This window comes from Myotis brandtii, unplaced genomic scaffold, assembly GCF_000412655.1.
Source record: "Myotis brandtii unplaced genomic scaffold, ASM41265v1 scaffold388, whole genome shotgun sequence".
Taxonomy (NCBI): Eukaryota; Metazoa; Chordata; class Mammalia; order Chiroptera; family Vespertilionidae; genus Myotis; species Myotis brandtii.
The window spans coordinates 2,402,876-2,418,279 of NW_005364882.1; the positions used below are offsets into that span (position 1 = coordinate 2,402,876).

At 35.9% G+C, this 15,404-nt stretch overlaps 1 protein-coding gene across 1 annotated transcript in view; it reads right to left on the reverse strand.

Moving 5' to 3' along the window:
• The window catches only part of DIAPH3 (diaphanous-related formin 3), a 505,494-nt gene that overhangs the window by 260,496 nt on the left and 229,594 nt on the right, over window positions 1-15,404 (reverse strand). The window contains exons 17-19 of the mRNA XM_005872674.2: window positions 14,670-14,765; window positions 6,742-6,836; window positions 2,136-2,237 (exon numbers count right to left, since the gene is read on the reverse strand). Coding sequence (XP_005872736.1) covers window positions 2,136-2,237; window positions 6,742-6,836; window positions 14,670-14,765 — 293 coding nt within the window. The remainder of the gene's footprint in view (window positions 1-2,135; window positions 2,238-6,741; window positions 6,837-14,669; window positions 14,766-15,404) is intronic.

A 15,404-nucleotide genomic window follows, 5' to 3' on the forward strand; every position in this document is an offset into this window, starting at 1 on the left:
TGGGCGGAGTGCACGGCCTGAGGTCCCCCAGCCCGGACCGGGGCAGGGGGCACAGCCTGAGGACCCTGTCAAGCACCTCAGGCGGAAGGCACAGCCTGAGGTCCCCTGTCAAGCTCCACCAGGCAGGGGACATGGCCTGAGGTTCCCTGTCAGGCCCTGCCAGGCAGTGGGCACAGCCTGAGTTCCCCCATCAAGCTTCACTGGGCAGGGGACGCAGCCTGAGGTCCCCTGTCAAGCTCCACCAGGCGGGAGGCGCAGCCTCAGGTCCCCTGCCCCGGCCCAGCGCCATGCAGCCTTAGGTCCCTGATGATTGCTCCTTAAGTCTCGTTACAGGAACTCGGCCTCTGCTGTGGGTGCAGCCATTTTGTGTTACAGAATCCCTGCCTCCAGTGTGGGTGCAGCCATCTTGGCTGTTACGGCGTGGTGGTCAATTTGCATATTTCCTCTTTATTAGATAGGATATATATATATATATAGTTTTCATTTTTCCCCCCAACTTTACTAGCATTTCCCCTTTCCTCACCAAAACAATATTTTAAAATGATAGTACTACACAAGCCAGAACTAAAAACAATGTGTTCTAGAATAGTCATAATCAACAGATGATAAAGCACTGCTCACATTGTCCATAGCAGATACTTTTCAACAGCATTACTCTTTCCACATTAAATTCCATTTGCAGTCAGGTATGACCTGTGATGGAATGAGTAGATTCAAGGTCAAGTTTGAGTTGACATATCCTGAAAGGAAAGTGGTTCATCACTGCCTTAAAATCAAAACTATAACCTCTAGCACTAGTATCTGGGAATATAATTATTTTAATGATCTGACCCTACGAGTACACTGCTTGTAAATCACAGCTCTTTGATTTCAACTCTAGTTTTTAAAGGAGAGCATAACCTGGCTATTTTAAATAAACCTAAAATATTTGCTAGTTTGAGTTCATTCTTCTGTGACAATCTCTAGAATATGTGAATAGTTTTAAATATTTTCAGAGATATGCAACAGAAGTTATTAGTTAGGTAGACATTTTCATATAAACTTTTATGTGTTGAAGACTTAAGGTATGTGGGAAATATTTCAAAATTATAATTTTACATTTTTTTTATTTTCATTCAATAGTCAAAAAAATGGCCAAAGATCAAAACTCTAAGTACTAGAAAGTTTTATAATTAAAAGATTGTGAAAGGAAAAACCCTGCCTTTTTTATTCTGTGTTCTATTCAGAGTTTCGTGAACTTGGGGGACAAGAGGTAGGAGGAGGCACTAAAGGGTGGGCTGAGTAGAATGGATTTATGAAGAGACAGGAAGGAATTTAAGAGCAAATGCCTACAAGATGCAAAATATGGTATGAAAGCATAGTCATTTTGGTAGTCAACCCAAATTTTCAAAATGCAAATTCATCATGTCCCTGGAGGTTGGTAATAATATAATTGAAGAAAAGGAAAAAAAAATAACATATAATAAAAAATAAAATACTATTTTAACGTATCATCATGATAACTGAGTATAACCAACCTCAAAATGGTGATTTAATGGTAGGAGGAAAGAGCAAGAGAAAAAAAGCTTGATAAAAATCTTAATTTTAAGTGGCAACACAGCTAATATATAACATTGGCAAGTCTTCTCACCTCTTCAGACCCCAACTTCTATAAATAGAAAGCTGGAACAAGATGATTATCAAGTTTTTGAAGATTTTTTAAATGTATTCATTTTTCAACCTCATTGCTAAAAACCAAACCAAAACAAAACAAAATATATTTGTAATTTCAGATCTAAAATATGAGATGAACTGGAGTGAGTGATTAGAATGAGAAACTGAAGCTACTGTTGCAATATGTTGGAATACATAACTCTAGAATAAGTCATAATTTTCATTTTACGTTTTGACATCAAATAGAGAATGTGAAATCATGTATATACTTTTTAAAGACTCCTTGGATTTCACTTAAGGCTAGAATTCCAATACATATTTTAAATCAAGATAATGTCCCATAAATATCCTTAGGTTAAAAATAAATGGACATTAAAGGTTTGTGAGTAATAATGAGGAGAAAAGCTTGACATTTTCTTCCCTGTTTTCCACAATATTAATTAAAATTCCCTCAAAAGAGAGTTAACACTAAGAATACTCACCACAACAGCAAACTGCTCTGGTTCACTTAAGTTGTTATAGTCACTCTTGAACTGAGACAATGAATTTAATTGCTCCTGATCAGGAAGATGCTTTAATAAGTTCTGAAAATGAAAACCAAAAGAAAATATCTTCAACAAATGTGCTTCTTGAATTCTAGGTAAATTTATGAATGAACTCTGGGAAGGAAATCAGTAAAAAAGTTAATCTTTAGTTGTATTTCTAGGTAACCTCCCTTTTATGCAAAGCCTTAAGCTGTATTCTCTGCATCTTGAAAGCAATTTTCTTCTTCTCTATCCAGAGTTATTATATATTCAAATCAAGCACTACTGAATGTTTATTTGATTAGCTGTATAATTGAGAAAGAAGAACTCAACCTATACCAAAGAAACAGCTTTCTCACCTGGATAAATGTGATCAATTACATTTCAGCTTTAGGGAATTAAACGTCAGAAATTTCAAGCGAAGTCAAACATATTTTAACACTTCACTCACAGGAATAAAAGAAATTATCATATTGCTACTAAAAGGCAAGGGAAAGAATCAAAAAGAAAACAAGGGAATTTTAATGACAGTTCTTGCAACATTTAACCAATATGAGTATGGTTTTAATAATAAAAATAAAGATACCTAAAAAACAAAGATAAAGTAATTCTTCTGATGTGAAAGAACATTGAAAAAAGTCCTGAAGACACAGAATGATATACCTTGCAGATAAAAGCAAAAACATATAAGGATCCTTAAGTGCCTGTGGCTGTAATGCCCTTTGCCTGTGTCATCTGCAGTCTAAAAACCACAGATTCCTGTGGCCATTCTGACTCCTTGTCCAGGCACAGCCTTTCCGAAGCCACACACACAGGAAAAAGAAATACTCCAATGGAGAAAAACCAAGGAAATACATATAAATATGTTTCCCTGTTAGAACTTAAATGATTACACAATCACTCAGACAAAGTCTATATAGATCCTTCTGTGTCCAAATATAATTGGCTATAATAATGTTATAACAAGTTAGCATATTGATAATAAAATTAAGAAGGAAAAAAAAGAGTGGTTGGTGATCACAATCCCAAATTATAGTATCAGTATATTCTGTGCAAGCCCAAATTCAAGTACAAATTTAAATTAAGCCTATAACATGCTACACGTATTAATGGGGAAATAAATCCCCGAAGGTGTTATTAGTTAAAAATAATGTTAGAAAATATTATATATCAAACTAGTTAAATCAAAAAACAAGTTTTTGACTCACTGTGTATCTTTGAATAAAAACTTGGTTGGCTGGCCAAAAACAAATAAAAAGTCACAATTTAAGATCATCCCTGAAAAACATATTCACTATTAATACTACCAACAAAAACATGCAGGTAGTATATGATTTTTCCACATAAATAGAAATTTCTCCTAGTAGAACTGCCTGAGACCAAAAGACTTGGTTATTTATATTTTCTTGTAATCATTCTAGTTGACAGCTGGATTATTTTAATTATTTATTACATCAGGCTTCTAAATTTCTTCAGCACTCTTTAAATGACCATCCAATCCCCTTGAATATTTTTAGTTAATATATAATTAAATTTTAATCTCTCATCAGAAACGTATTAATTTTTCACTTCAGTATTTTTGCTTTCCAAAGTAATAAAACTATGGTGATTTGTAAGAGCACATCCCCAACCTAGCTTTGTGTCTCCGAATATACTTCACAAATCCTAAGATCCTATCAAACTAAACTCTTCACAGTTGCCCACACACTGCTAGCATTTCCCTCACAGCTCAGGGTTTTATTACATCCAGACTAACTGCCCTCACTACATTACTCACTCAATCCTCTGCCCTTTTCCACGTCTACACTGTATTAAACCTTCAGGTGCCCTTATCTTTATACATACACACACCTGGCACTCCCCTCACACATTATGTATCGTAAATCAGCTATGTTTGTCTTGTATTTTTATTTCATACTAATTCCCTGGTGCACGAATTCATGCACATTGAAAGGAAATTAATTAGAAGGTGGCCGGTGGGGTGGGACTGGGTGAGACAGGCTGGACACGCCCTGGAGCCAACCTCCAGCGGTCCCTCCTAGGCCAGCCACACCTGGGGTGGCACTGCGGCTCAAAGGGCGTCTGCTGTCATCACAGCTCGGCAGTAAACCAGATTCGAGGCCGACAGTGCCCCAGCAACAACATAACCTACGGCCAAAGGTGGAATCGCACAGCCCCGTGAGGAGTCTCTGGTTCCGGGGTACCACCCAAGAACTGCCGCTGCCAAGTCACAGCAGCTCAGTAGCTCCCGCGTTGAGCATCTGCCCCTTTGTGGTCAGTGCGCAGCATACCTACTGGCTGGTCGGCTGGTCAGATAGTCAGATGGTTGCTTAGCCTTTTATATATATAGAACTATGTAATCATCACCCTTGCCACACTATCAATTCCAAAAATGTAAAGTCTGTTTCTGATTGAGCCTAAAACAGTGCCCTGCACATGGTGGGTGCGCGCACGCACGCGCACACGTGCACACACAGCTAAATAAATTAATTAATAAAAGACTGATGGAACAAAGGTAAATGGGTAAAGAATGAGGTGGGAAAATGACATCAATACTGACATCTTGTTATGTATGAATAAATAAATACACCAAAATGAAATCAGGACAGTGAATAAAACCTACCAAACGATGATTGTTAAAAAGCAATGCTCTTCCCATGCCCTGTTCAACATGGGCAGTAAGAAATGTATTTTTTAAATTAAAAAAAATGAGACTTCAAATGCCATGAGAGTCTTGTTTTTTAATGACTATATAAAGGCTCTGCGTATGTCCCAACTAAAGTTTTAGATTTTAAATTCATTAAGATTAAATTTATATTAGGCAAGTATGGTAGGCAGAATAATGAGCCAGCCTCCCCCAAGATGTCCACATGTAATCCCCAGAACCTCTGAAAATACTAGTTTCAGCTGACATTAAAATAGGGAGATTATCCTGGTTATCTGGATGTGCTCAATGCAATCATAAAGGTCTTTACAAGTGGAAGAGGGAGACAGAACCACCAAGTGAGAGGGAGTTATAACAATGAAAGAAAGAAACAGAGAGGCAACATTGCTGGCTTGGAAGGTGAAGGAAGGTGCCAAGGAGCCAAGGAAGGAGGCAGCCATGAGGAGCTGGAAAAGAAAATAACAAACAACAACTAACCCCCCCAACACACACAAAGTCTTCCCTAGAGCCTACGGGAAGAAAGTCAAGCCTGCCAACACCTTGACAGTAAGACCCAGGCCAGACTTCTGGTCTATAGAAAAGTAAGATAGTACACATTCATGTAATTTTAAGCCACTATATTTAAATTGTTATAGCAGTAAAAATAAAAAATTATTATAGCAGTAATAGAAACTAATATATTAATAAGTTATATGGAACTTAATGTTCTTTGGGTACAAATTTCAATGCAAATAATTTTTTTTCATCTCTACAAAACGAAAGTCACATGATTATCCAAACCATTTGTGTAAGCAAGTTAAAAGCTACTCCATAAATATTTAACAAATGCATTATAAAAACTATGAACATGTATTAAGTAGAAAATTTTTCTTTAAGGACCTTGGAATCAATTAAGAACAAGGCATATACACAATCAACAGTAACAAAGACAACGTTATAGTAAAAAGAAACTGCTAGAGAAAAAGCATTTAAACAAGAGTTGATGAATTAGGTAGTTTATGTCTCAGAGACTCAGAGCAGAAATCACTAATGGGATTATAGAACCACCACATTTAGGAGACAAGAGAGGAGAGGCAAGAACAAGTCCTAAGATTACCATTTACTGATTAATTAAAATGTCTAGAATAATTTTGATGACATTAACAAATAATCCTTGTTTTCTTTTCACTGCTAAAACATCAATACCCTTCCATTGTAAAATACAAGATAGTAAACTAAAGATATCATCCTCTGGCTATATAATTTGTGGTTTGATTCTTCAAATTTAAATTCTATCTAAATATGTATTATTGTTACTTTATGTGGAATTCAGCAAGTAACTTTAGTACCACACTAGCATTCCTTAAATAATAGTGTGAACACAAATCATTTGAAAAAATCTTCCAGCCTTCTGAATGAATTCAGAACACTATGCAAACTATCTGTAGTATGTATAAGAGCACAAATGACCCCAGTAGGGATTGTCAGTAAGGTTACTCTGAAATAAAAAGAAATCTCCCTCAACCTTATATTAAATAATAATACAACATTAGAAGACACCAAAGCCTAAGAAAACTCTAAAACACTCTAAAAATATTATACAAATTTAACTGAATATATTACTGGTCTTAATTGTAACAAAAACAAAAATGTAAAATTAAACAACCTGACTTTCAGAAAACAGTCATTTAAAATAATTGAAATGTAATTATTTTGATAGCATTATATTTAGTTTGCAGTTAAAAGAACATTCAGAGTTTTATCTCCTGGCAATGCAGAAGTTATGCTAAAACTAATTATGCAGCAATGATTTTCCAGTTGAATGATTTGGTTTAAGAATTTTGCTTCACTTACAGATTTCCGTTTAATGAGAAGCTTGCAATGAAATATTGGAACTTAAGCTCTCTGCCTCTTGTTTACCTGAATCATAGATTCTGCCAACTGTGTTTCATCCACTTCCAATATCATCATTTTGATTTCTTCATATGGCACCCGGAAAGAGCTCAGGAAGATTGCTAAAAGGAGAGAATTAGTTCATAATGAATAAGATTAAGAAAAGAGTTTAAGATATAGTTCTATAGGTAAAATAAAAAAATAATTCATAAAATGAGAGATTTAAAAACATTTAATAAGATTACTGTGGGGGAAACTTTCATTAGCACATTTTATACTTCTCCAGTTTTAGACCTAGTGTTTAAAGGTAGTCCTATATCATTATGCTGATTTCGAGGTTGATTTTTAATGATTAGTTATTAGCTAAACATAGGAATGGTGCCAATTTTCAAATGACTAAAATGAAATATGTTTAGTTCAATATAAAATATCACATTATAAAGAAAAGAACCATAAAACCCTAATACGTGTGTGTAATATTTGTAGAAACACCTGTGTTTTTAGCTTGTATATTTTGTAGCCCTACTAAATGGTTCAGAAAAAAAAATATTTTATATATTTTTATTGAGTTCAGAGAGCAAAGGAAAGGGAGAGAGAGATAGAAACAGAATCATTGATTGGAGTCCTGCCATGCGCCCCCCTACTAGGGCATGTGCTTGCAACCACAGCACAAGCCCTGATCAGGAATGGAGCCATGACTTCCTGCTTTATAGGTCAACACTCAACCACTGACCCACACTAGCCAGACTGGCTGAGAAAAAATATTTTAACAAAACTGCTAACCAGGGCATTAATACTTTTATAAGTTATAATAATACTTCACTGGTCAGAAATATTGCAAACCTTATGTCAGAGAACTAGCCATTGCATGTAACTAAAACTTAAATATCCAATTTTAGAAAACAAATTTTCATGGAAAACTATCCAAATAAATTATATGGGATAATGTTATTACCAAGAATTCCAATTATTATTTACTTTATATTTGATACCTCATATATCTACTGTTAAAACACAATGATCTCAAAAGTTATTAAGGTATATAAGAATATTTTCACAGCATTAGATTTAATGCTGTGCTGTTCTCCCACTATTCTACTATTTTTGTGTTTCTTCTCTCCAGTGACAGTCACTTCTTGAACATACTCAGGAATTGCTAACCACTAGCCCACTAATTTATTTTATATACTGCTTATATCATTTTGTCAGTATTTTTTAAATGTTTTTATTGATTTTAGAAGGACAAGGAGGGAGGGAAGGAGAGGGAGGGAGGAAGGGTATGAGGGAGATATTTATTGGTTACCTCCTATACTGGGGACCAAACCCAAATCCTGGACATGTGCCCTGACCAGGAATAGAACCTGGGACCTTTCGGTGCACAGGACAATGCTCAACCAACTGAGCTACACTGGCCAGGGCAGCAAGTATTTTCAAAAAAGGACACTACTTTTCATAAATACTCAGAAAATATGATCTACTTCTTTCTTGGAGGAAGGCTATATTTCAGATTCCTGAGGTTACCATGTAGCATCTACAGCTAAAAAAAAAAAAAAAGCACCATCTATGTTTTTATCAGTAGCTTCATTCACACATTTCAGAATCAAACAGTCATAAGTCTAGCATAATAGTGCTATAAATTATCTATAAAATATGAATATGTGCAATCCTTAATATCCCAAGAACAAGATGGAATAAAGGGTCTAAATTATATTATAATAGATAGAGATTAATGAAATTATAAAATGATACCCCATAGTAGACATTAGAAAGTACAAAAATATGATAACTAATAATCACTATTATTCAAGAGGAATTGAATAATTGATGGCGAGGGAATAAAATCTAAATGTGAACATCATGTACAAAAAAAGTTGCATATGATTATAGAATTAAATATAAATAGTAACAACAGAAGGGATACTAAAAGAAAATTAGCATGACAAATTAGCTCTTTTATGGTGAAAGACTTCTTAATCATAAAAAACAATGGAAAACATATGCAAAGATTGATATCTGACAACATAAGAGAAAAACATTAATGGCAATGGACTTAAAGCAATTAAAAAGCAAGGAAGCTGGGAAGATAAACCTGCTTCAAAATTCACAGAGCACTTGTTTACCTTCATTTAGCATACCATCAGTTCCAAAGAGGAAAATGGGTAATGGGTAAAATGTGTGTAAACTCGATTAAAAGAATAAGAAAAAAAATGACCAAAATAAATGTAAAATGCTAAACCTCAGGAGTAAGAAAACTGAGAACACAAATTGTTAAAACATAATCTAAATTGAAAATTTGTAAGATTAATAAAGATCCTTAAAATTATGATTTCCATTTGAGAAAAGTAAATTCCACTCAAGAAATCTAGTCTAGTCCTGACCAGTTTGGGTCAGTGGATAGAGCGTCAGCCTGCGGACTGAAGGGTCCCAGGTTCGATTCCAGTCAAGGGCATGTACCTTAGTTGCAGGCACATCCCCAGTAGAGGGTGTGCAGGAGACAGCTGATCGATGTTTCTAACTCTCTATCCCTCTCCCTTCCTCTCTGTAAAAAAAAATCAATAAAAATATATTTTTTTTAAAAAGAAATCTAGTCTATGGAAACAACAACATATAGAGAAAGTTATCATTAAATAATCAAAAGCACAGAATTCCTCTAAGGCATAATATAGTAATTGAGGGAGAAAGAAATGATAGTTTTCTATTTTAGGCAATAGGGCAGAGAGATACTTAAAAGAGAGAGGGAGATATAAAAAAATATATATTTAATCTTATAGGATATGCATTTCTGAGCTGTCCTGAAAATAAGAAAAGCAGTAATCCTAAGAGAAAATAACTAAAGAAATGAAAGAAATGTTTGAAACACTGGGCAGGAAAAAAAGACATTACTAAAAAGAAACAAAAATTTAATGGAAAAAATGTAGAATTTTTAGAAATCATATGCATAAATAAAACTAATGAAATCACAAATTGAACATATGAATGAGACATCATTAGATAACAAAGATAAAATATATGCCATGAAAGACTGCAAAGAAGCTATTCAAAGTGTAACATAAAGACATGGAAAAATACAAGGTTATGAGATATAGAAGATTAGTAATGATACCTAAAAAATATCTACTTAGAGTTCGGAAAGGAAATCACAAAAAGAATAGGAAAGGAGCATGTATGAACAGGAAATATCAGATAATTTTCCAGAATTACAGAGACACAGAACATCAGATCAAGGAGGTTCAAAAAAACTCAAACATAATAAAATTTTAAAAATAATAAAAGCCACACTAGATAGCTCCTTGTAAAACATCAAGCATCTGGGAGATCATATATTGGGAATACTCAAGCACTGATGGTGGAAGAGTAAACTAGTACATCACAGAACAGGTATATATTTAGAGCAGGGGCCACCACACATCTCTAGAGCAGGGGAGGGGAACCTTTTTTCTGCCAAGGGCCATTTGAATATTTAGAACATCATAACCACACAAAATTATCAAATTAAAAATTAGCCTGCTATATTTGGTCAAACACTTAATTAACTCACCCCTAACGCTTTGGCAGGGCCAGACCAAATGATTTTGAGGGTCTTAGAGGTCCACTGGCCAGATGTACCCCATCCCTGCTCTAGAGAGACAGCCAGTAAATATTTTACAATTTGTAAGCCACACAGTCTCTGTCACAACTTCTCAACTCTGCTACTGTAGCACAAAGGCAGCCATAAACAATGTGTAAATAAATGTGCTGGCTAAATTCCAATAAAACCTTGTTCAAAAAAACAGGCAACAGACAAGATTTCGCTGAAAATCCATAGTATGCCACACCCTGCCTTAGAAACACCAAAAATGGGGAACCCACATTCAACCAAGCAATGAATGAATAAAGTATGATATTCAAAGTTTACTTTGCAGATAAATATACTTTATTCCTTTACTTTCTTCTATATTTACAATACATTAACTACTTCCAGGTATTATTCCATAATTAAAGTAGCATGCACATTAAATACACTATTTAGAAGAATTGAAATAGTTTTTTAATAGTTTATTAATAAATTCTCTTATGGAAAGCATTTACTATAACTAAGAGCAAAAAATAGACAAAAGGATTGAAAATGGCCTAATACAAAACACACTATTCAGAAGACAGCACAGATCTTACTATTTTTAATGTTTAAAAGTTGCTGAGAATAATATGAAACACAATTAAAGCCTCCAAAAGACCCATTAAAATTAATATTTTTACTAACATGCATCTTATCCTTCAAAATGTGATTACACAGATCCCTGTGGGAAGCTTTGAGTCGGTGAAGGAGTGTAAAGTGTGCAGATTTTAGAACCAGTCACATGTTTCCTGCAAGGGACCTTATAAATATTTAAACCTTTATGTTAATTTGTAGATTCCTAGGTTCCTCCCTTTACAGCTCTACTATCCCCTCCAAAAAGTCTATAAAGCGTAAGAACCTTGTAGGACTCCTGAGCCATCTCTTGATCCTCAAGTAGCTGGAATTCTATCTTTTATGCTGGGCCCAGAGACTTTGCCAAAAACCTTATGAACTCAAAATACAGGGAACCTAGCCCACCTTTAAATAAACAGATATATAAATGGGTGATTTTAGATCCTTTTTTCAAAATTCTATAGAATATTTCAGTTAAGAGAAATCTAAGAAAAAATTATCTTAGATTTCTAAATGAAAATTATCTTAGATTTGTTAACTATCAAAAGACTCTCTTCTCAGAATTCAGTATCTCAAAAGACTGAATTTCATAGACAAAAAAACAGCTGTGAATCAAACTATAATTACAGAAAAAATTTTAAAAAATTAAAATCTTGAAAAAGGCAGCTAATGCTGCTTAAAGCTTAAACCATGACATTTGTTGCAATCAGAGAGGGCAAGAACAATACTAGCATGGATTACATCCTAACATGACACAGTGTGAATACTGAACTTTTTGATCTTTAAAACATGATTAGCAATTATATGAATGGATACATATCTTCTAACTGAAGCAAACAAAACAGTATCCTATTCTATGACGAAGTAATTTTGTTATCTCTAAATAGGAATATATGTAACATATACCTATTGGAAATTTTCAAAATTACTCATCATATTCAAGTACTACACCAACCAGATTCCCTACCTACAATGTTAACACTACTACCTATCTGGTGGGCTGTGGTAAGAACTAAGAGCCTAATATACACTAGCACATAAAGGTAATTACTATTACAATTAAACTTGAAATACTTTTTAGCACATGTTCTATAATCTACTAGTATATATGTAATCTATCTATATATATAAAAGCCTAAGCAAACATTACGACCAGACGATGGCCGGTAGCTATGATGTGCACTGACCAGCAGGGGGCAGATGCTCAATGCAGGAGCAGCCCCCTGATGGTCAATACGCTCCCACAGCCAACTTCCCGGGGCCGGCCAACCTCCCGTGGTCCCTCCCCCAGCTGGCCAGCCTGATCAGCCCTGATCGCCGGCCAGACCGAGGGACCCCACCTGTACACGAATTTGTAAAAGCCCAGTGACTGAAAGGCAGAACGACCAGAATGACCAGTCGCTATGACATGCACTACAGCAGCCAACCAGCCTGATCTGGGCCCCGATCCCCCCTCGCAACCTCCCGCAGCACCTCCCCCAGGCATGCCCCACCCCCCAAATGGACCCCCCACCCCGATTCGGGGTGGGCTGGCCAGCCAACCACTTGCAGCCCCTCCCCGGGACTGCCCCCCCCCCAATCAGCCCCCCCCCCCAATTGGGGGACAGGCCAGCCGGCTAACCGCCCACAGCCCCTCCCCCCACCGGTCCCACCCCCTATTGGCCCCCATCAGGGCGGGCCAGCCGGACCCCACCTGTGCATAAATTCATGCAACAGGCCTCTAGTATGTAAATAATACTAAAGAACCCTGTTCAATAAGTCACATATTCTCCTTCAAGGTGAATATGTAAGCTAATTTACCGTAACTGACCCGTCTAAAAAGCACTCCATTCAATATTTCTTCAGGACCCATAATGAGGCTATTTATAGAGTCAAGACCAGGAATTTTTAATGCAGGTCAGTTTTTAAGAAAATAACCATCTCTTTCATTTCACAGAACACAAAACTTTTTGACATTATCCAAGTTAATAATGCTTTAAACTGAGACGATGTTCCTTTAAGGGGAGAAATTCTGTGAAATGTCTGTATTAAGTAATAATCACCAAACCTGTGGTGGTCTAAACACAAAACAAAAACAAAAAATGATTTCTAAGTCAGACTACATGTCTATCACACACATCTGAAAGACAGGGCTCTCTAACTTATGATCTTCCTATCAGGATGATGGACTACATTCTGACTGCATTCTGGGTGAAACAAAAGACTAGAGTTTCTCCCACCAGCAATTAAAAAAAGTCACCTCATCTCCACTTGCACTATCATTGGTGCAAGCCAAGTCACATGGTCTACACCTAACTTGAAAGAGGCAGGCATGAGCACTCAACTTGTGGCCAGAAATACAAAAACTATGTATTAGCAAGCATTAATGTCTGTGCACCAGTACAGAGATCTCAGCAGCCTACACTGCAGAAGGGGGATGGCCCTCCATCACAGTGACTATGAAAGGAAGGGGGTACCAGAACTTTTACAAAAGAAATGCCAATTCTGCCTTTTGCACACATAGCTTTACCTCCCTCTTTAATAAAGAGCATGGACCTTTATACTCTCAACAAGAAAAAAATGTATTCATACTTGCTAAAAGCTTACTTGAGGTATATAATAACTGAAAGGCAGGCTAAAAGCCATGTTAATTGTTCATGCCTCTCCTCATTATATCCCACCTGCACCATCAGAAAATATTATATACAGGTATTATCTCAGTTCCAAGCAGAACTATATTTGATGCATATAAAGCATCAGTTAGAAATGAGATAGAAGCAAAACTATTTGCCCTCTTCTCCAACAGTAATTCGGTCAGGAAGACAATTCAATACTAAGTACATAGTTCCCTATACCAGTAATTAAATCTAAAATATTTCCAGTCAATACCTTTGAGGAAAGGCTTTGAACTGTTCAGATGGAATAATGAAATTCATTTTACTCATCATGCCTTATTTACATTAATATTCCAACCTATTTTGTGTGTGATCAAGTACTACAAATAATAGAGATTCAGATGTTTAAAAAAAATAATCCACCACAAAATTTAGTTAAAAATTTGTCATCACTTACTTCCTTAATTATTTAAATACTTAAAAAAAAGAATTTGCCCTAGCCAGTTTGGATCAGTGGATAGAGCCTCGGCCTGTGGATGAAGGGCTCTGGGTTCTATTCCTGTCAAGGGCACATGCTGGGAGTTGTGGGCTCAATCTCCAGTAGGTAGCCTGTAAGAGGCAGCCGAACAATGTTTCTCTCTCATCATTAATGTTTCTATCTCTCTCTCCCTCTCCCTTCCTCTCTGAAATCAATAAAAACATATTTTTAAAAAAAGATAATTTTTTTTAAAATATATTTTATTGATTTCTTACAAAGAGGAAGGGAGAGGGAGAGGGATACAGAGTTAGAAACATCGATTCAGCTGCCTCTTGCACGCCCCCTACTGGGGATGTGCCCGCAACCCAGGTACATGCCCTCGACCGGAATTGAACCTGGGACCCTTCAGTCCACAGGCCGATGCTCTATCCCCTGAGCCAAACCGGTTAGGGAAAAAAAAGATAATTTAAAGGGTACACTTTTTTCAGTTATGAGAGATATATTTTCATTCTAAACAATTTTCTTAGTTTTCTTTCATAATATGCATTAATCTTTTAAAGAATTTAAACCATAAGTTACCTAAAATTATCTCTGAATTTATTATGCAAATTATTAAAAAATAACATAAAAATAAGTTACAAAGTAAATGAAATAATTTAAAGGAACCACCTCTAGTACTTTTACTATTTTAATTGTATTAAAATCTTCTACTTACAAAGGTTCTGAGCAACTTTAGAATCAAGAAATTTAAGTTCTTTAATTTTTTTTTTAAGAGCTTTCTTCTCTTCAAAATCCTCCTCTTCTCTTCTCTCTGCAAAATCAAGGACAGATCCACATTAGGGGCAGAAAGGCATTCAACTGCTAAAGGGCAGGATGGGAATTTTCTATTATGAAATAATCTAAAAAAAGATGACATTTTTAAATCACATAGTTATAAAAATAATTAATAGATATCCCAAGACCTAAACTATTTCAGATAGGCAATAGTGGCTCTTATGCTAGAAAAACTAAGAGTATTTAAAGGTCTAACAGGAATAAGAAAAATAAAGCTAATGTACACTATGGAAACCAATACCACTGAATGTTAGCTCATTTGAACAAGTATACAAGATACAATTATCTACACTAATAAAAGAGAAACATGGTAATTAGCGTACGACCGCTACCCTTTTCATTGGCTAATCAGTGAGTATATGCAAATTAACTGTCAGCCAACATGGTGGCCGGCAGCCAGGCACTGAAGCGAGCACGAGGCTTGCTTGCTGCAGTCTCCAACATTCACCGCCTCACTTGCCGGCCTCTCATCTGCAAGTCTAAGCAACTATATACTATGTTGCAAATAAGAAGGTAAACAAAACCCCAGAAAACAGCCGGACTGAAACCCAGCCGGACCGAAACATTGTATCCATGTTTTCAGCAGCGAGGCCTCAGAGCTAAAGCTGGCCCAAAA